This window comes from Anomaloglossus baeobatrachus, chromosome 6 (genome assembly GCF_048569485.1).
Source record: "Anomaloglossus baeobatrachus isolate aAnoBae1 chromosome 6, aAnoBae1.hap1, whole genome shotgun sequence".
In the NCBI taxonomy this organism is placed as follows: Eukaryota; Metazoa; Chordata; class Amphibia; order Anura; family Aromobatidae; genus Anomaloglossus; species Anomaloglossus baeobatrachus.
In genome coordinates, this window is record NC_134358.1 from 355,971,620 (window position 1) to 355,994,668 (window position 23,049).

The 23,049-nt window shown below is 43.7% G+C and overlaps 1 protein-coding gene across 3 annotated transcripts in view; it reads right to left on the reverse strand.

The window, feature by feature from the left end:
• The window catches only part of TRIP13 (thyroid hormone receptor interactor 13), a 336,424-nt gene that overhangs the window by 253,469 nt on the left and 59,906 nt on the right, over nt 1-23,049 (reverse strand). For all 3 annotated transcript variants that reach the window (XM_075315015.1, XM_075315016.1, XM_075315014.1), the window contains exons 2-4: nt 21,455-21,562; nt 9,099-9,264; nt 1,986-2,115 (exon numbers count right to left, since the gene is read on the reverse strand). In XM_075315015.1, coding sequence (XP_075171130.1) covers nt 1,986-2,115; nt 9,099-9,264; nt 21,455-21,562 — 404 coding nt within the window. The remainder of the gene's footprint in view (nt 1-1,985; nt 2,116-9,098; nt 9,265-21,454; nt 21,563-23,049) is intronic.

The window sequence follows — 23,049 nt, forward strand, 5'->3', positions numbered from 1 at the left end:
TTTTATAAATAATAAAAAAATAAACAGTGTGGAGTGACTTCCAAATTGGGTAACCAGCCAAGGTGAAGCGGATAGCTTGGGTCTGCAGGCTGCAGGAGTCAGCTTTACCCTCGCTGGCCATCAAAAATGGGAGAAACCCCACGTCGTTTTTTGTTTTTTTTTGGCTAAATACAAGGCTAAGCACCATTTGCCACATGAAAATCACTAGAGGGTGCCAGCTTAGAATATGCAGGGGGGTGGGACATTAATTTCTTACCTATCCATCCATTCATCCAAGCTATTTAGGCTGACCATCCACGATCAGGGTTTACAGTGTTTTGAACACAGAGTGTTTCAGTTGCGCATTGCTGCGTTGTGCAGTACAAGTGCATTGGAAGGATTTTAGAAATCTCCTGCCCACTGTGTCTCTTTTCTGTGCAGCATAAACTGACCTGCGGTGCAACTTCCCGAGCCTCAGCATTTCAGTTTATGCTGCGGAGATCAGAGTGATCTTCGCAGGGAGAATAGAGCTAAAAAGGTCCACAGCAGCCAGAACCCGGATCGTGGGCACGGGCAGCTGCGTTCTCCTGTTGACAACACTCACATCCCCGCAGGAGGGCTGGCAATGCGTCCTAGATGCGGTGTCACCGGATCGTGGGCACAGAGCCTAAAAGTGAGAAATTTGCTGGGACAGCGAAGTACCTGTGGATTCAAATGCTTACTATACCCCTTGAGAAAATCCTTGAGGGGGTCACGTTTCCAGAATGGGTTAACTTGTGGGAGGTTTCGGGTGTTTAGGCATATTAGGGGCCCTACAAATGCGACATGGTGCCCGCAATCTATTTCAGCCAAATTTGCTTTCCAATATTCAAATATTGCTCCTTCTGTTCTGGCCCCTCCCATTTGTCCAAACAAAGGTTTCTGATCACATGTGGGGTATCAGCGCGCTCAGAGGAAATTGGGTAACAACTTTTCGGGTCCATATTGATGTGTTATTTTTTCTAAAAGTGAATAAATTGGGGCTAGAGCAACATTTTTAGGTAAAATGTTATTTATTTTTTTATTCCACATCACTTTAGTTCCTATGAAGCACATGAAGGGTTAATACATTTCTTGGATGTGGTTTTCAGTACTATGAGGGGTCCAGATTTTAGAATGGTGTCACTTTTGGGTACTTTGTCACCTAGGCCTCTCAAAGTCACTTCAAATGTGATGGAATCTCTAAAAAGATGGTTTTGTACATTTTGTTGAAAAAATGAAAAATTGCTGATGATGAACTTTGAATCTTTCTAACTTCCTATCCCCAAAATATTTTGTTTCAAAAAGTGCGCTGATGTAAAGTAGACATGTGAGAAATGTAATTTATAAACTATTTTGTGAGACAGAACTCTCTGGTTTAAGGTCATAAAAATTTTCAAAATGTTCTGATTTTTTTTCACAAATAAAAGCAAAATTATTGTCCTGAATTTACATATATCATAAAGTACAATATGTCACGAAAATAAACAATCTCAGAATCATCAAGATCCGCTAAAGCGTTCCAGAATTATAACCTGTGTAAGGGACACTGGTCAGAATTGCAAAAAAAAATGGCCTGGGCAGTAACTACAAAACTGGCTTCGTCCTTAAGGGGTTAAAAAAAAAATGGTTCTTATGTAAAGTAGATATGTGGCAAATATTAATGATTTTTTTGTAATCTACCTCTCTGGTATAAGGGCACAAAAATCCAAAGTTCAAAAATTGCAACAAAAAAAAATTAAGATTATGTGCCAAATTTTCAATGTTTTCATAAATAAAACACAAATGAAATTGACCACTAAAATAAAATAGCCTCAGAATCAATGGGATTTCCATAGTTATTACCTCAAAGTGACAATGATCAGAATGGTAAAATTTGGCCTGGTCAGGAAGGTGAAAACAGGCTCAGGGGAGAAGGGATTACACTTAAAATATATATTGAATTTGTAATGTGGCGGCACAAAGATTTCTCTAGAAGAAATGCTCACCAGCAGGTAGAACCCAGTGGTTTGCAGCCACAAGTTCTTCATTCTCTTCTTCCAAATTCTCTGCACTTGGTCCTTCTTCATTCAGTTGAAATACATGGACGCATATACGGCAGTTTCCAAGGTTAATAGGCTGAAGTACAAAAATAAAAAAGTCAGTAAAAAAAAAAAAAAGTCACTGAAAACTAAAGGCTTGTGCACACCATTGTGCACACCATTGCAGATCAAACACGGAGGCTGAATGCATAATATAGTGTATTAATGACAAGGCGAGGTTGATAAATTGTATTTCTTTCAGAAGCTGTAAAATGAATGCTTATGTCTCTCTTGCTTTAAACATAGATTGCCCATACTGATCAGCAAAATGTTGATGCAGAGAAGAAAAAAAAAAAAAAGGTGTCACAGAGCAGCCAACACAGGATTAGAATGTTTTAGGGCAAGTTCACACAGTGCGTTTTTCGCGGCGTTCTTCCGGGTGCATTTTTGCCCAGAAAACTGCATGAATTTGCTTCCCCAGCAAATGAGTTATGAGTTTTCATTTTTTGCTGTCTGCACACAGCGCTTTTTTAGCTGCGTTTTTGTGGGCAACACAAAAACTGTAGCATGTCAATTATTTCTGCGTTTTTCACTGCGTTTTCCACCCATTGAGTTCAAAGAGATGTTCAAAAACGCAATGAGAACCACAAATTGCAAATATAGCTGCGTTTTAATGACTAAAAACGCAGCTATAAAAAACGCAAGGGGTGGGTAGTAAAGTGACATGTACAGGAAGAGAATTCCTTCTGTCAGTAAACACAGAAGCATGAATCCTCCCGGTACCGCCACCGCTGCTTCCATTTCCCGCCCGGTGCCATGTTCCCTCCCGTGCAGGAGGTGGATGCGGCTGCTAAATCAAAAGTGAACAGTAGAAAAATGTCATACTCACCTGTCTGCAGACTCCCGGTGCCATGCTCCCAGCTACTCTTCCCGGTACCGCCACCCCCGCTCCGGCTGCGTGCCGGCTCCCAGGCACATAGGATAGCTGCAGGACCTGGCGGTGGATCACCTAATGCGGTCACCTGACGCATCAGCTGATCGTAAGTCTCGCGGTGACGCCGGATTTTACCGCCCGGCTGGCTATCAGACGGGAGTCAGGACGGACGGGTGTATTTTTTTTTTGCACTGATACATCAGCCTAGACTGTACAGCGAGCGAACTCCGAGTGACTGATTCCCCGGCGCTTGCAGTCAGTTCATGACAGCTGCAGACAGGCCGGGGTGATTTCCGGAGTTCAGGTGAGCGCACCGGAGATTATCCAGGGATGTCTGCAGCTGTCATGAACTGAACCGCAAGTGCCGAGGAATCAATAACACGGTGCTCGCTGTAAAGTCCAGGCTGCACGCCGGAGCTCAGGGGAGAGCTCCGGAGTGCAGTGCAGGTACCTGAATCCAGGCCTGGCATTACTGGATATTCCTCCGGTAGCCAGTCCGACGCTGCACAGTAGTGTGTAGGGTTTTTTTTTGTTTGTTTTTTGCACTGATGCATCATCTGATTGTATAAACAGCTTTTATACAAATCAGCTGATGTGTCATGTGATTCAGGCCTTGAACCTTACACATCATCTGATCGCTTTGCCTTCCAGCAAACCGATCAGATGATATTGGATCCGAATTGGACGGCGCGGGACCCTTGACCCAGGATTACTGCGGAGGGGGGGGTTCTTTATTTCAATAAAGATGGAGTCACTAATTGTGTTGTGTTTTATTTGTTTATTTTTATTTTAATTTTTTTTTATCTTTACTAGAAATTCATGGTGGCCATGTCTAATATTGGCGTGACACCATGAATTTCAGGCTTAGGGCCAGCTGATAATACACAGCTAGCCCTAACCCCATTATTAACCAGCAAGCCACCGGGCATCAGGGCAGCTGGAAGAGTTGGAGACAACGCCAGAAGATGGCACTTCTATGAAAGCACCATTTTCTGGGGTGGCTGCGGACTGCAATTCGCAGCGGGAGTGCCCAGAAAGCTTGGGCACCCTGCATTGCGGATTCCAATCCCCAGCTGCCTAGTTGTATCTGGCCCATGTCTTTTTTTTTTTTTCTTTATTTCATGAAATTCATGAAATAATTAAAAAAAAGGGCTTCCCTATATTTTTGGTTCCCAGCCGTGTACAAATAGGCAGCTGGGGGTTGGGGGCAGCCCGTACCTGCCTGCTGTACCCGGCTAGCATACAAAAATATAGAAAGCCCACGTCATTTTTTTTTTGTTTGGGGGAAAAGAAATCCTGCATACAGTCCTGGAAGGAGGATACTGAGCCTTGTAGTTCGGCAGCTGCTGTCTGCTTTCCTGTATACACTATTGGATGGAGGATGCTGAGCCTTGTAGGTCTGCTCCCCCTGACCCTCCCTCCAGCATACATGCTGAGTCTTGTAGTTCTGCAGCTGTCTGCTCTCCTGCATACACTAGTGGAGAATGAAGAACATAATGAAGGAAATTACATCAGACCTTTTTCAGTGGCAATGTTCACTGATAAACGCATAAAATTGCGTGAGCAAAAACGCAGCAAAAAACGCACCAATACGCGTTAAAAAAGCATGCGTTTTGCCACGGCGTTAAACAAGCGCAGTGTGTGAACTTAGCCTTAGTCTGATTTCCATTAACCCCCGGCCGATTTTTTATTTTTTTTACACATTACTAGTTTTCTTAGGGGACTATAAGGATCAGCAGTCTGATCGCTCATTTATTTTTGCTGATGACACCTAAGAAAAGCAGAAATACTCACCTTTTGTTACTGACAGCAGCCAGCCGGATGAAACAGGAAGTGAGTCATGTAGTGAGTCATGTAAGCTACAGGAGTCCTCACATGACCCTGTGCTAACATGGCAACAATCGGCTCACAGTGATCACGTCACTGCAACGCCAATGGAGCTGGGTGAATAAAAATTTACCGCGATCGACATTTAAATGGTGCCGTGACATTTTCACTGCGCCATTTAAGGAGTTAACAGGCACGGGTGGAACGTGGATCCACTCATGCCTGTGAGGCACACATATCAGCTGTACAAATTAGCTGACATGTGAGCGGATCCCCGCCAGCTGCCGGCAGTAGCCAGCGGGGATTACACCATGGTGGTTTAGGATGTAATATTACTGCCCGCGGTCATTAAAACTAGGTAATGAAGAGTACAGTTAGAGGGAATCTGACTTCTGCTACATAATCCAAGAGCAGCATAATGTAGAGTGCGAGACCTCCATTTCACTGATGTGTCACTTACTATGCTTCTTGCTGTAATTTTCATAATCTCCTGCTTATAAAACAGTAACTTTATCACTAGAGAACTAATAAATAGTGATCGGTACATCCAGACTGTAAAAGTCAGGATCCGCACGGTTTCAAAAGTACCTGTGTGCCAGACCCAGGACTCCAGATATTGATTCGGATCCGGCAGGTTGGTATTGTGCTGTAAAAATGAATAAGTAAATAAAAAGAATTGGCATAGTGTCCCCCCATATTATTATTATACCCTGAACAGATAAAGCCTACAGGCTGCAGCCCCCAGCTATGTGCCTATCTCGGCTGTATGTCAAAATAAGAGTAACTGCATGAAGCTTTACATTTATTTAAATAAATCATTTAAAGAAAATGGTGTGCGGCCTCGCTAATTTTGATATTGAGCTATGATAAAAGCCTCACAGCTGGGGGGCCCAATAAGCTGGAGAGGTCCATGCTTATTGGGCCTAAAACAAGCAGCTTGCAGCCACCCAGGAATTTCTCATCCATTAGATGCGACAATCCGAGCGTTTTAACCGACTCTTTCCGATTTCCCTTGTGCGGTGGCAATCGGGGTAATAAGGGGTTAATGACAGTCCACAGCTGCCACTAAGCCCTAGATTAGTAATGGCATGCGTCTATGAACCCCCCCATTACTAATGTGTAAGTGAAAGTAAATAAACACTGAAAAAATCCTTTATTTGAAATATAAAGACTATAAAACCCCCTCTTTCACCAATTTATTAACCCCGAAAACACCCCTGAAGGTCCGACATAATCCATACGAGGTCCTACGACGTTTCCAGCTCTGCTATATATCTGAAGTCATAGAGCGCAATCATTAAACATGACCGAACACTGGGAGGCTTAGGCAGAGAATGAATGATCCGCACGATTAGCAGTGAGGTCACACAGGTTATTTGTGGTTACAGCAGGCGATTCCCATGGTAATACACCTGTCACTGTAGGTAACCTCACCTCAGGTGGCTTCAGTGAACTTAGGTTCACAGACCTGCATCTCCTGGCAGAAAACTGCGGTTTTGTTGTTTGCCAAGAGATGCAGATTTGGTGCTCAAAATGTTACACCATATTCCTGCACTCAATCTACACCTCCTGTCAAAAAAAACGCATCACTACCACGTAACACCGCATACGGTTTTGATAAGGTTTTTTGCCAGGTGAAGATTGGGTGCATGAATATGGTGTAAAATTTTGAACGCCAAATCTGCATCTTTTGGCCCAAAAAATAAAAAAAAACCAAACAAACACAAAAAAATAATAGGTTTTGACACCATTTTTAATGCAGTTTTCCACTAAGAGGTGAAAATTTGGTGCTTAAATGACTCCGCCAAATTTCAGCACCAAATTTGAACCTCTTGTCGAAAAAATGTTTTGCATTTTTATGCCAAGAGATACAAATTTGGTGATGGAATTTTCACACGATATTTATGCACCCAATCTACACCTCCAAGAAAAAATAAATAAAAAAAATACATAAATAAATAAATAATCAAAACTGCATGAGGTATGATGTGGTAGTGATGTGATTTTTTTTTTTTTGCCAGGAGGTGTAGAATGGGTGCAGGAGTATGGTCTAAAAATAAATTTCAGCACCCAAATCTGCATCTCTTGGCAAAAAAAACCTTGGCAAAAAAACAAAACACTTTTCTGCCATAAGATGCCGGGGAGTTCACTGAGTTTAATGAAGTCACTTTAAGTCCTGAGGTCGGGTTACCTGTGGTCACAGGTGGAGGACTCTAGCTGCAACCGCAACTAATCTGAGTGGTGTCACCGCTGATCAAGAGGCTCATTCATTCTCTGCCTGGAAATCACAGTGGGCAATCATGTTCCATGATTGCGCGCTGCCAGTTCAAATGTAGCAGAGCTGAATCGTCATAGGACCTAGTGTGGATTACATCGGACCTTCAGGGGCGTTTTGGGGGTTAAAGTGGTGACAGAGGGTGTTTTTTTTTGTATCTTATTCCAAAAAAAGGATTTTTTTGGTATTTTATTTACTTTCACTTAAAGATTAGTAATTGGGGTGGGGGGTGGGGGGGGGGGGGGAAGTCTCATAGACCCTCCCCATCACTAATCTAGGGCTTAGTGGCTGCTGTGGACTGCCACTAACCTCTTATATTACCCCGATTGCTACCGCACCAGGGCAATTGGGAAGAGTCGAGTAAAGCGCTTGAAATGTCGCATTTAAAATGTATGCGGCAATTCCGGACGGTTGCTATTTTTTAGGCTACAGGACAGCCCAAAAAGCGTGGACCTCCCCAGCCTGAAAATACTACACCCCAGCTGTCGGGCTTTTTCTTTATCTGGGTATCAAAATTAGGGGAACTGCATGCCGTTTTTTTTTTTTTAAATAAATAAATAAAAAAAAAGCACGCGGTTCTTCTTATTTTAATACATAGCCAATATTAGTGCACGGCTGGGGGCTGTAACCGTATGCTTTATCTGTGCTGGGTATCATAATATGGAGGGACCCTACGCCAAATGTTTTATTTACTTATTTTTATACCACATATAGATTAGTGTCTGTGATTGTAAGTGTCAGATGAGACACACTGTCACTCTGGGTGGGGTCACATCTGACTGCAACCAATCACAGGCGCTGGTGGGCAGGGAAAGCAGTGCATATTCAATTAACTTAATTTTCCGCCTTAGAAGTGAATGCGTGGCCTGGAAGCAGTGTACAGCCATACCGGAGCCTCGGTAAGTACAGTGCACTTGCTCCTATAATCCCATCCCTTCTATCAACATTTTTTTTTTAAATCAGATCTTTTTTATTAAACAACTAGGAATCAAAACAAAAAGTTAAATTATGCAATAATGCCTCAGTCTAATAGGAAAGCCTCCTCCATCAGCAGTGTCGCTACGCATCATATTTACACACCTGCTTGCCTCCCTCTCCCTGTTTAGTCATAAATCAAACCTCTACCACCATTTTTAATAGCCGGATTATGGTCACCATAGATTGAAATGGAGACCGGCCTGGACTGGACTTTAAATATCCAGATCACCCGGTTCCAGTTATCTGCGACTCCGCTCATCACTACTAGTAAACATACTGGCATGTACATCTCCATGCGCCTAAGCTCTGCGTATCCCCGTCCCCACTACTGATTGGCAGATTTCTGTTGTACATGGTATATAAAAGATATCAAGGGTAGGGCAGCACCTTACCAGAAAAAATATGATATGTAAGTAGCTGTTGCGCATATGGCAAAAAAGGGGGATTATCCCAATCCACCACGAGATCCAAAACTCTGAAAATAGCAAAAATAGTATCCACCATGGCAAAAAGTATCTTCTTCTCTGACTTTATAGAGACCTACCCTGTATTATGTGATGCGTTAATAGAGATGATGATACTTTTTGCCATTGTGGATGCGGTTGTTGCTTTCTTCACTTTTGTACACTGTGTATAGGCAGAAAGTGGTCAATTGTGTGGGCAGGGTTATACGCAGCTGACCATTAGGAGAAATTATTTATTTATCTGCTGCACACCTAGCAGTCCATTTAGTGAAACATCACTGTTATTAGGATCTTTGCCAGTACATAATGTGGCTCTCAGATGAAGTAGCAAAATTCGAGTGACAGATCCCCTTTAAGAACAATAATTTGAAAAATAATAAAGTAAATAAAAACTGAGAAAATGCACTGAACAAAACACAGATTCAAGCCTTCCATTTTCAAAGTACCAATGAAAAATAAAATCAGACGTCTAATATGTTAAGGAGAACAACTGCTTTGCCTTTCCTTACAATCAGTTTTGATAAAATATCCACTTTGTTTGCTTAGTTTAGTCCATAACTTCCATTTTTATGTAACAGACAAACCATTGAAAATTGTCCTACCTTTCTGGTCTTTAACAGTAACTCTATATCCACAACAGCCACAGAGTTCACATTTTTCACCAAAAAAGGGTCATCAAATTCAGTCCAGATGTAATCTCCAAATACAACGCAATGTCGGTTTAATAACTGCATCACATGAGCGGTTACATCTTCAGTTTTTGCTGTGCTGAAACATGAAAGTACAAAGTATATACACTGGAGATAAAAATTAGAGAACACCACACAATTTCCTAAATGTTACTGTATTACTTACTTTTTTCTGTTATCGTATCTTTCCATTACCTGTAGATGAGCGATTTACTACAAATAATTAATAGTTCAGATTGATCCTTTTATATTGCACGCTCCCTTTATGAAGTTCAAGCTCCTCTTATATATAATAATATTGATGCAGCTTTTATACCTTTTTATACCTATTTCAATATCCTTTAGTATGTCCCCTTTTCTCTGCCCTTACTAGTTGCCAATAGAGAGTATGGCTGCCATGGGGTGCGCATGAGCAGTGACTTCACACGAATGTGTCCCTCTGACGGCCTCCGTACAGGCTGACGTGGTTGTGTCAAGTGACGACATGACTCACGCCCCCGTCGCTCCTGGGAGGCCCGATGACGTACACCGCTTCATGTGCTTTCACTCTCCGTGCGCCAATCAGATACCATGGCGTCATTTTTAAACCCTCTCACACTGCACAGCTGTAGCGCAGCTCCACGAGGAAGGTCACGAAACGTGCGCGTTGGAGCACGCTACGCCGGGTTGTCAGCACAGATGGGTAAGTTTTACATGTCGTCTGCTCACTAACTTGTATGTTCTGATTAATTTATGAGCATGGGCACTCATTTATGGCTTGACATCTATGCAAAGTTATTACTGGTATGCTGATTGGTAATGCTTTATACTCTGCTTGCTGTCAAGATAGGACTAATGTGTCAGCTTATGGTCTGACCATTTACTAAGTCAGCCTTTATTATCGCTGTTTTTCAGAGTTAACTCTTTAAACTTTTTGTACCTGTTACATATGTAGTGGGTTCTGTTTACACCTCTCATTAGATTTGGGCCCTGTTATTGGCTGTCTGACTAGTTCTATGTGGGGTGCTCTACATATACCTTATTGATTATAACTTAATATATTTGCGGTTTACCCCTGAACATCTCTGCCAATTCTGACAAGAATCTAATCTGTCAGATTATTTTCTCTTTTCTAATGAATTTATGGTAGGTTTTCAGTCTTTATTGCTGTAGATTCCTTTCAGCTATATATACCTTTTCAGCCATGGAGTGTATATTTTGTTTTTCAATCTGTGAATCACCCGTGTTTGGGTTGTGGTATTTTCCCGTCTTTACCTGGTTGTCCACTTATTTATGGAAATTATAAAATGTACTTTCTCCTCTTATAAATTGTAATTTTTTGATAAAAATCTCATTGTATTTCAAGAGGTTGACTGATTGTATATCATTTTTTGACCTTTATTGGAATCACTAGCAGAAACCCCTCATTTCTCTTGTCTTTCACAATTTCCTAAATGTTAAAGGTCATTGTGTAGTTAGGATATAAGCACATATGACATGAATAAACTCGCATAGATTGAATTTATTGTAAAGCACATAATAAAAATGGAAAAGGGAGAAATGAAAAAACACTGATCAAAATTAGAGAACACTTTCAGATACCTGGAAGTTATTGGGGTTAATCTGGCACGTGGTGCTAATTTCCTTAATTATTTGACAAACCCTATGTAACTGGCTGCCTAACTTTCCAGTTTGCACAGACTTTGCAAAAATGGTGTGCCATTCCAAAGTGACTGAAACCCTCCAGCAGCAGGTTGCCCAGATGAAGGCCAAAGGGTGACCCTATCAGCCATAGCAAGAAAAGTTGGTCATTCCAAGTCTGCGATTTCGAAAATATTGCATCTTTACAACATCAAACTTTTTCAAGTCCCCAAAGAAGGCTTTAAGCCAAAAAAGGAAATCAAGGTCCATATTCAATTGACCATAGAAAAACCAAACTCCCCAGACTACATCGTTTACATATATTGAGTTTGCATAACCACTATCAATGCATAAATCTCAAACCATAATGATATATATATATATATATATATATATATATATATATATATATATATATATATATATAAAGGGCCAGTGCAATATCTTCAATAATCAACAATGCATATTACCAAACTTTCTCAAGCCCCTAAACAAGGCTGGTCGCCCTCAAAAGACAACTGCAAGAGAGGACAGGATAATGTGGAGGATCTCCATGGGTCATGGTTTCAACACTGCAGCTGGAATTGCATGGCAGTTCAGCACTGAACAGGGTAAGGGTCGGTCTCGTCATACAGTGTTACAACGTTTAAGAGCATTTGGACTGAAATCCCACGCTGCAGTGACCAAACCTCTCATTAGCAGAAAGAATCAAAAGGGTAGACTCCCCTTTGGTGAGGAGCATGTTGTGCGGACAGAGGAGAAATGGTCCCCATTTCATTATAGTGATGAAAGCAAGTTTAATATATTTGGGTCTGAGTGAAACATTATGTTCGTCAACAAACTGGGGAAAGACTGAACCTAAAGTGTGTAGCTAAGTCAGTGAAAGGTGGTGGAAGAAGTGTCATGGTTTGGAGAATATTTTCTGCAGAAGGAGTTGGATCGCTCATACAGCTACATGGCAGAGTGATTGGATGTGTGTATCAGAACCTTCTTCATCAACACGTGGTTCCTTACTTGTGATCATCACTCAAATCAGCCAGCAGTTTTCAGGCAGGACAATGCCTTCTGTCATAAAGCAACACAAGTAAAGCAATTCCTTGAAAGAGGAAAACATTGAAACGATGAAATGACCATCCCAGGGTCCTGATCTAAACCCAATAGAAAACCTCTGGAAAATCCGTGATGACAAAAGTTATGGGCAAGAATCCCACAACAGTCAAAGAACTGTGGGAGAGACTGGAAGAAGAGTGGACCAAAATCACACCAGAGCAGTGTGAGAAATTAGTGATGTCCTGTGGCTGCGGATGTGCTGAAGTCATTGAAAGCAAAGGCCTGTACACGTCCTACTGATTGGTGACCGTTACCTTCAGAAAATGTAATTATTATCTTTCTCTGTGCTACAGTCACTGTTGCTCTCTAATTATGATCATCACGTTTTGGGCGAAATAAAGGTTTTATGGTGATAAACTTTGGATCTTTTGTAAAACACTGTTCTAGTGGCATGGTGTACCCCTTACAAAAAAAACCCCCTTCAAATATTGATCAATGTAGACAGTGCCGCCATAAGGGCATTACTACTGAGACTGGTGTAGGGGGCCCGGTGAAGAGGGGGGACCCGACTGAGGCAGGGACAATTACATAGCTTTATTAAGCCCCGGGCCAGCCGGGCCCCCACCCCTCTTCACCGGGCCCCCCTACCCCCCATTAGTCACAGCCGCAGCAGAGGACCCGGCAGTGTTGCTTTTGCCACTATACACTTGGCTAATTTGCATCACATGCAAATTAGCGATGTGTGCAGGAGATATCGGGTATGCAGCTGAATACCAGGTATCGGGAGGGGGGGGCTGGCAGTGCATCTGCCCCTGGCGCAACTGTGAGGTGGGCGTTGTCGGGCTGCCTGATGCGGCAGTTTGAAAGTCTGCCCGGGGGCTGCGTTCGCGGCCCTGTGGTGGGAGCCGGTTATTCTCTGAGCGCGGCTGTCACGCTGACAGCAGCACTCATAGAATCTGCAGCGCGCGGCTTCCACTGCTCAATTGTCCTTGTATCTGTCAGACGTGAGGACAATTGTAACGGTGACGCCGGCGCTGACTTCCGGGTCAGAGCGACGGCTGTCATGTGATCAGGTCATGGGATCACACTGCTGACCTGGAAGTCAGGCCCACAGCGCGGAGGCGGTAGAGAACGCTCATAAGTGCTTCAGTGGAGCTGAAGACACGGAAGACAAACATGGGTGAGAGGGGGTATCTATGGAAACAGTTCCCTCCCCCACCCTCTCTCCCCCATGCTATCTGTGGAAAGTATGGTCGGAAGAGAGGATGGGGAGGGGGGAAGTTTCTTTGGACATAGTATGGGGAGAGAGGATGAGGGGGTGATGCATGGGGAGAGAGAGGATGAGGGTTGATGCGTGGGGGAAACGAGGATGAGTGTTGATGCGTGGGGGGGAGCGAGGATAAGGGGTGATGCATGGGGGAGAACGAGGATGAGAGGTGATGCGTGGGGGGGGGGACGAGGATGAGGGGTGATGCGTGGCGGGAGGGAACGAGGATCAGGGGTGATGGGCAGGGGGAACAAGGATGAGGGGTAATGCCTGGGGAGAGAGAGGATGAGGGATGATGCATGGGGAGAGAGAGGATGAGGGATGATGCATGGGGAGAGAGAGGATGAGGGATGATGGGCAGGGGGAACAAGGATGAGGGGTGATGCCTGGGTAGAGAGAGGATGAGGGATGATGCATGGGGAGAGAGAGGATGAGGGATGATGCATGGGGAGTAAGAGGATGTGGAGAGAACTGGAAATAAATTTTAAGGACACAGACTAAAGAGTGACATGGTATGAGGAGCAAGTGGGCAGGATGGTAAGTGAGGGGAAAAGTATATGGACACACAGGAGGTAGTGAGAAAATAGTAAGGGATGAGAAAAATGTGAGGGCGCACAGAATAGTGACTGGGTAGTGGAGGGGGGGAGGTATGGAGAAGGGCAGAATGGGAGGATAGTGTGGAGGCCATAGCAAGGAGTGTGATGAGGGCACAGTATAATGACTGGGCAGTATAAGGGGACACTGTATAAAAACAGTGTGAAGAGTATGCTCAGTATGGAAAGAGAGGGAGTGTGGGGTCATATTTTTTGCAGAGAACACAATGAGACGGCCCATTATTTAATTCTGGGGCACAGTGTAGGGCAGATATTTTTAAGTAGAAGTATTATAATCATTGTGCTGTTTTTTAGGGGCATCGTGTCGGGATGTGCTGCAGAAGACCGCAGAGGATGGAAATCTGCAGAGACAAGAAGTGAATGTGAAAAGTCATCATGGCGTCAGGACAAGATAAAGAATAGAAAGAAATGACTGGGACACAACGTCATCTATAAGCTACCTGAATATAAATGTTTATTTGTGATACTGACTGTGTGTCATCATTATGCCTGGGTCTCACTTGTGCATTCCTTCTTATGAGAGCGCAATACGACCCCCACTGATCAGCTGCTCTTGGTGCAGGTGTTCGAAAATGCTTAATTTCTAGATCTGCTCCGTCCTCTGATAGTGTCCGCGGCCGGGTACTGCACATCCACCTCATTAAATTTAATAGGAGGCTGCTGCCACTATCAGAAGACGGAGCAGATCCTGAACTGAGCACTTCTGGCCACCACCGGCACGGCACCTAGAACAGGCAATTGGCTGGGGTGCAGGTGCCAGACCCCGAACAATCAGATATTGGTGTCCTATCCTAAGGAGACAAATCACCCTGTGAACCGAAGACAGGAGCGGGGAAAATCGCCGGGGGGTGGTGGAGGGGCCCGCCAACCCCGGTCCCCGCCTTGCTTCAGCTGGATGTGCATTGGAGGGCGCATATCCAGCTGAAATGGATCGTGGCTCAGAGAGGACGCCACGCGACGTGGGAGCCAGAGACGAAGTAAAATGTTTACGGTTTTTTATTTTCTTTTTGTTTCAAATATGTCAGGAGGGGCTCAGAAAGGGGACAGAAACCAGGATACATATTGTGATCACACGCTCGGGGATCGCCATTGCTGGGTTCAAAGGGCACGTATTCACTTCAGGCAGACAGCCGAATTCCAGGTGTAACTGACGCTTGGTCAGGCTTATTGCAGTGGAGCATAAACAAAACAAAAAAAAAAACACACCAACAAAATAAATCCTTGCCTGTCCGGCGCTAACTATGCAGGATGATATTTTAACTACAAACTGGAGGGCTTCCCCCTTCCAGCTTAACCTTACAAACATCAAGCACTGCTCCCACTCACAAGTGTCTCCTACACCGAAAGGCTTTCTGTGTTCCCAGATGGAGACCCTCCCCCAACTTCCCAGACTCCTTTTAGGTCCGCCCATCAACTCCCATTAGTCCATTAAGAGCCAGGTGATCCTGACCAGGCTAAGTCACATAGGACCGATACCGGGGTGAGATATACCTGCCCTCATCCACTAATCCCACACGAGTCTCACAATATATACCAGAATGTGCCCAGGAGGGGGAGATACATACATACATACATACATACATACATAACACACCTGGAGGTCCCCAGGAGGGGCCATATATTCAAGCATAGGGACAAATAAACCAGGATGGGGACATATATACCAGGAGCATCCCAGGGAGGGGACATATATACCAGGAGGAGGACATATGTGCTAGGAAGGGGACAAGTAAAAAAAAACACTTGAAAAAGATGACTGTGTGTAATGACTCTATACAATATGTGTTTCACTTTTTGTATTAAACTGCTGAAATAAATTTAACTTTTTCTTGATATTCTAATTTATAGAGATGTACCTGTATATGCCAGAACGAGCAGTGTGTGTGTGTGTGTGTGTGTGTGTGTGTGTGTGTGTGTGTGTGTGTGTGTGTGTGTGTGTGTGTGTGTGTGAGAGAGAGAGATAGTATACAGAGGGGCAGCGTATGTGAGGGATATTATATTAAGGGGGCAGTGTGTGTGGGAGAGATATTCTACACAGGGGTAGAGTATAAGTGGGGATATACATAGGAGCAGTGTGGGAGAGGAGGTGTAGAGCATGAGTCCCCAATTCCAGTCCTCAAGGGCCGCCAACAGTGCAGGTTTTCAGGATTTCCTTAGTATTGCACAGGTGATAATTTAATCACCTGCACAGTTGATGATTCCAATACCCATGCAATGCTAAAGAAATCCTGAAAACATGCATTGTTGGCGGCCCTCGAGGACTGGAGTTGGGGAACCCTGGTGTAGAGGGTATATTATGGAGCGGGGCGGTGTAGAAGGTGTATTACGGAAAGAGGTGGTGTAGAAGGTGTATTTAAGAAAGAGGTGGTGTAGAGCGTGTATTATGGAGAGAGGCGGTGTATTATGAAGAGAGGCGGTGTAGAGCGTGCATTATGGAGAGGAGCGGTGTATAGGGTGTATTACGGAAAGGGGCAGTGTAGAGTGTGTATTACGGAGCAGGGAGGTTTAAAAGCATGTATTATGGAAAGAGGCGGTGCAGGTGGTGTGTTATGGTGTTATGGAGAGAGGCAATGTAGAAGGTGCATTATGGAGATGGGCAGGCGGTGTAGAGGGTGTATTATTACCTTTCTGAGGGAAATACCGTTTTTTTCGCTTTATAAGACACACCTGATAAGACGCGCCCACAAATTTGGTGAAGGAAAAGAGATTTTTTTTTTAATATTAAATGGGGTCCGTCTTATAATGCCAGTGTCCGTCTAACAAATCATATAGAGTAATGTCCCTCATAACCCACCCATCCTAAAATTAGCCCCTTCAATCTGGATATGGCCCCCTTATATGGAATATAGCCCCCTTGTGTTGGCACACGTCCCCCAGTGATGCCACATGTCCCCCTATGGATGGCACACCTCCCCCTGTGTTTGATATGGACCCCTACGGATGGCACAACTCCCCCCGCGTTTGATATGGTCCCCTACGGATGGCACACCTCCACCCCGTGTTTGATATGGTCCCCTATGGATGGCACACCTCCCCCCCCCGTGTTTGATATGGTCCCCTATGAATGGCACACCTCCCCCTGTGTTTGATATGCCCCCCTATGGATGGCACACCTCCCACTGTATTTCATATGGCCCCCTATGGATGGCACACCTCCCACTGTGTTTGATATGGCCCCCATGCTGCTGCCCATAGTAAAATAAAACACTCTTTTCTTACCTTCATTAGTGCTGCAATTCCGGTGTCTCCCTCCATGCTACTGAGCTCCTGCACTTCCTGGTTCTCGGTGCCGGTCATGTGATCGGCACAGCAGAGTGATAGCTCTGCGTGCCTGATCACAGCGGCAGCAGAGAGACCGGGAGATCAGCGCTGGAGGCGGTAAGTAAAGAGTTTATTATTTTACTATGAGCAGCAGCATGGAGGCCATATCTAAGACAGGGGGGGCATGTGCCATCAAAGGGGGGCGCAGGCAGATATAATATGCGCCGCTCCCCCAGCCCATCACCGCAGTGGAAGCAGGGGCGGTACTGGAGTACTGTACTGCTGCCAGTGGTACAGAGGGGGACCCAGATACTCACTGCGGGTGCTTCTCTGTGCGGGGTGGTGATGTGGCTCTGCTGTGCGGGCCTGGTGATGCAGCTCGGCCCTGCGCGGGATGCGGTTAGTTACCGGCCGGTCTGAAGACGTCAGCAGTCGGCAGTGAGGCTTCAAATAATGGGTCTGGAGTCGGTGCGCAGAGCAGAACAAGACAGAGCAGAGCCGCCCCGCACAGAGCAGAGCCACATCACCAGCCCTGCACTAAGCATAGCCGCACCACCCGATGCACAGAACAGCGCTGCACAGACCAGCATGAGCACACTGCATAGCATTACCCCTGCCTCCTTTAACCCCCCGGTAAACTACTTTGGGATTTTAAGACGCACCCCTCATTTTCCTCCCACATTTTTGGGAGGAAAAGTGCGTCTTATAATCCAAAAAATATGGTACTTACATGCCATCTATAATGTGGAGGCCAGATTGGAATATGTCTTTAGTGCCAAGAGGTTGTTTTCAAGGCTCTTATATTTGGGAACAAGTTACAAAAAAAATTATTTTGCCCTTAAGCAAGATAGTTATTCCACACAAACTAAACATTTCCCACATTTTTTATTAGGAAGGTAGTAGGGTTAAAACTTTAACCATAGTAACCATGTATAGGTACGTCATTGATCGTGAAGGGATTAGTGTATGGCTCTAGAGTGCAGGCTCGCGTGGCGACCCTGCATTATTTCCCGCACATGTCTGCTGATCCATTCAGTAGACCTCTGTAGATAACAAGCGCAGGTTAACCCCTTAGATCGCGCTGTCAAGCGCGATCTAACACTCTCCGGCGGGGATCACACTGTTCCCCACCGCCACCGGCTGCCCCGTGACAAGATCAAGGGGCGCCAATGGGTTGCCATGATAGGGGTCATCATCTGACCTTACACTGTCGTTGCAATGACATGTTTCTTGTGAACGCTGGCACTCATAGGAAATCAGGATTTCTCCTGTTCAGAGCAAAGATGAAGCATCGCTCTGATTAGCACAATCGATCAGACTGTACAGTCAAAACCAATAAAAAAAACAAAAAAAGTTCAAAATCCCTCCCCCCTTTGCCCCACTGAAAATAAAAAAAAAAAAAAAAAAACACCAAAACAAACCACATTTGATATCACTGCGTTCAGAAAATGCTTGATCAAAATATAAAATCAAATTAATCTTATCGGTATATGCCATAAAGAAATAAAAATTCGAAAAACACAAAATTACGGGTTTTTTTGGTCGCCATAACTTTGTATTTTAATGCCATAAGAGGCAATCAAAATGTCGCATGTATCAAACAAATGGTATAATTAAAAATGCCAGCTCAAGACAAAAAAAAATAAGCCGTCACTGAGCCCCAGATCAGGAAACCACAACGGGTCTCAGAAAATTGCCACAAAAGCCCAATTTTTTTTTTCCAGGGGATGCAGGTCTCATTCAAGTCAAAGAGTTCACCTAAGCTGAGTTTTCCTGCAGTCACAGGTGGTGGACTGTAGAAACCTTCAGCTGTGACTGCAGATAAACTAAACTAATTAACCTCACAGCTGCAGCTCAGTCAGTGTCTGCCTGAAGCCGCAGGGGGCGGTCATGTTTTGTAACATGCCCACTCGCTGCGACTTTCAGTTTTATCATGGCTGAGCATCAAAATTAAGAGGAGGGTTGGGTGAGGAAGCCTGTAGTCATGCGCTTTATCTACACTGGGTATCACAATATGGGGGGGGGGGGGGCTCTACGCAAATTGTATAAATTTATTACTACACCAGTATAGGGATGCAGACAGCGTGTGCTATTCCAACCAATAATAGATGCTTTCACACAGGGTGGGGGTGCGGTCTGACTGCAACCAATAACAGATGCAGACTGACAGTGGGCGGGGGAAGGAGTGAATATGTTTGAGGATTATGGAGTGGACACTGGATTAGTGTGACAGCCGTGGGAAAAGTCGGTAAGTGTCCTATTTTATTTTTTTTTATCTAGGTGGCCGAACCCGAACAGTAACAGATTTCCCTGAGAAGTCCATGTTCGGGGTCTGTTCGGGGTCTGCGCATGGGCACTAGGTATCTGGTACAGACCCTGAACTTTACAGTTCGGGTTCGCCCATCACTAGTTGCAGCATGTCTTTTAACCCTCACATTATTATCGCCCAGTAAGCAACCATGTGTATTGAAAAAGGACACAAAGCTGCCACCCTGCACTCTTTACCAGGACCTTAAGCCCTTATTAGACAAGAAAAATAAATAAAACAAAAAAACAACATAAAAAAAAAACAAAAACGCAATATCGTTTGAAACTGAGCAACATTCACAGTGTGTACTAGCTGCTAGTGATCATAATAGCAATTGATCCTTGAGAAATCTAATCTTTCAGCTTGGTTAAAAAATTATTGCTTGTCCGCATAAAACCATGAAGTCGCTAGCACGTCGCCAACACATCGCACTGGCACTACACATGAACACCTCTCCCAAGTGCTAAAATCTTGGTCTGATCTTTAGCTGTAATACATGCTTTTATGAATGACTATAGACTTTCCATCGACTGCAACGGCGATCTTTCGAGCAAATAATTGCTTGTGTGATAATGAGCTTGTACATACGATACCGACACAATAACTATTCGCTCGTAAATTCGCTATTGTTCAAAAATGTGGCTGTCCAGGTGGGCCTTAACTGTTTGAGTGAGGGACCACCTGGTACCAACTGTGTGTTATTTAATTAACACTGCAGATTAGTTCTTACACAGTTTATTATATGGAGTACTGAGAAGCAAGCTTTTCAATAGCAGCAATATGTTTTACCATTCATGTGGTTCTTAAATAAACAGAGACCTACAGTGTTGATTTGCCCTGGTTTTCCCATCTTCTATATCGTTTTGTGTACAGAAATATATAATATATCTTTTTTTCTTCTTTTTTTTTTTTTTCCCAAATGCATTTTATTGGGAATATGTTCTTGTAATTTAAAAGTAACATGTTTTTATAGAAAGCATTTTTTCGGATCATGTGCACTGTGCTGGGAATTTAACACAGAACATTTTTCCAGACACAAGCTAAGTTATTGTATTTCTTCTTTTTTTTACTCAATTTTGATTATTTTTACTACCTTCAATCTGTTAACGCAACAGCACCCTTTATTTATCAACCCAAATTTACCAGTAACAAAGTGCATGAAAAAAACACAACCTCAGAATCACTGGGATTTGTTGAAGCGTTCCGGAGTTATTACTACAAAGTGATAGTGAATTTTAAAAAAAAGTCAAAATTAGCTCCATCACAAAGGGGTTAAACATTTTGCTAAATACCTTTGTTTAACAAAAAAGAAATGCTTTATGTATTGCATGCTGTCAGGATTTTACAGTTTGCAACTTCCATCAATCACAATCCGTGCGATATTACAGAAGACACTCAGGACGCCTGCGTGAAGCACTAAAACTGGCAGGCTGACCGAGATGGATTTTTATTTTCAGCCATCTAAAGAGGGTGTTTATTGTCTCATTTAGCCCAATGAGAGTTCATGATGCCCGACAAGGCTCTGACCTGACCGCTGTCTTGAGCGGATGTTCTTTATGCGTTCCTTCCTACAACGTGCCCCGACACTTGGGATGAGTTGGGATTGATGGCAAGTGCCAACTCTAAAATCCTGAGACCTTGTAAAACCGTAAAGGGGAAAAAAGCGCAATAGGGTCTTACCCCGTATGAGGGTGGACAGACAAAGAAGCACTCACCTGGTGAGGTTGTGCCAGTCACAACCCCTTATGATAGCCTGTGAGTGCCCGGTGGTTTAGCTGCAGCCCCGGGAGAGGAATTTTGTATCACACAGGTAGAAGAGAAGACCGGGTTTATGCCGCGCTAAAAACTACTGATGCGTGTAATCAGTAGTCATCTGTAGTCATCAGTTGATTTCTTTTCCTGAGGAAGGAGACGGATGTCTTTGAAACGCGTAGGAACTGTCCAATAAAAAGGAAATCTTTTTATTTACACGCATCAGTGGTTTTTAGCGCGGCATAAACCCGGTCTTCTCTTCTACCTGTGTGATACAAAACTCTAAAATCCTGACAGAATGCAGTAGATCTACATTTTAAATCCTAAAAAGTGTAGTTTATTACTTATCTTCATTTATTTTATTGCATTTCTCAGAAAACCCCTTTACAATACAAACCTGTTGGATTTTTGATGCACTTCTACATGTACTTGAAGAGAATCAACTAAAGGTGGAAGAGCTTGTTTAAGGTCCCCGGCTGCTTCATCCATCCTCCTCTGGTAGTTTCTAGTTCAATAGGGAAAACAACAAAACATGTATTAATTACATTCTACCCAAACTGTGCCCTCATATGTTGTCCTGAAAGGAAGAGTAATTGCAAATGACAGTTGGTGCAAAAATGTCAGGAAAGTTTTCTTTATCATGTGTATTTATGTCACTAAACCAAATGGGAAAAACTTGGAAGAAAAAAAAAATGTTTAAAGTCAGATTATTTTTTATTAAACATTTTACTTTAATTACACATATAGCTCTGTTAAAAAAAAAAACAAAAACAAAAACAAAAAACAAAAAAACAAAAAAAAAAAAAAACCTTCAACACACTACCCCCCCCCCCCCCCACACACACACACACACACACACACACTTTAACACAGTGGAACACTCCATAATACTGACCGCGGCGGAAATGGCATTGCCCCTGCATAGAGTCCTGACCTGTGCAACATTTGATCACTATATAAAGATGTACACTTAAGCCTTATAGAAGATCATATGTAAAAGGAAAGAAAACTATTTTAATGCAGTGAGGCAAACATTTTCCAACATTAAAATTCTTGATCATGCTTGATCATTAAACATTAAAATTATTGACCCATAAAGCCAGGGACCCCAGCTCTTGCGAAATTTTGTAATTGCGTTTCTTTTTATGCATATTACTTTCTCTAGGCGTTGCATTGACTTAAATTCAATAGACGCCGGTGACATGGGATGCATCCAGTGCGAGGCAATAATTTTCCTCACAATGTAGAGGATTGTCACCATATCAATTGCAAGGGGGTTTCTCCTCTGGAATGTCTGGGATAAGACCCAACGCCTCCTCAGTATACCATAAACTATTTAATAAATCTAAAAAAAAAAAAGCATTTGAAAAACTATCCTATTCAAAAAACATATGCATAAGCGGGAGCATCAGGCAAACAAAAGCGTGGGCATCAAAAATCACTCCTCATGGCAATCCTATGCAGAAAAGCTGACGTCTTCTATTTCCTGTGAATCCAGGATAGATGAGATAACCTCTCTATCAGAAGCCCGGAGCTCAAAACAGAATCCCATTATCAAATAAACCCAATTCTAATTGCCATTTGGCTTTAATGTCAAGTGGAAATTTTTCCAGGTAAATTTAGGAGTAGGTGTTTTAACCTACTCGTTGCAGGGCCGGGGGAGAAGATCCTCTACGTCATTACGGGTGTGGCCTGGCTCAAATCCGTTACCCCGAGGCGTACAGGAAGGAGGGTCGGGGGGCAGGATGGAGGTGGTAGTTGGAGGTTAGGAAAGTCTATTAGATGATCATAACACCACCTGTGGTACACGGCCAGGGATGAGGTCTCTCACCGGAGCAGATGTTGGGTGCAGCCGGGATGGTGTTGCTCCCCACAAGTGGAGCAGGATTACCCCGGGAAGGATGACGGCGGTGGTGGTAGTCCCCGTTGGCACCACAGCGCTGGGCGACGACAAAGGAGAGGCAGAGGAAGTGGTTCCAGGTCTTTTACTCA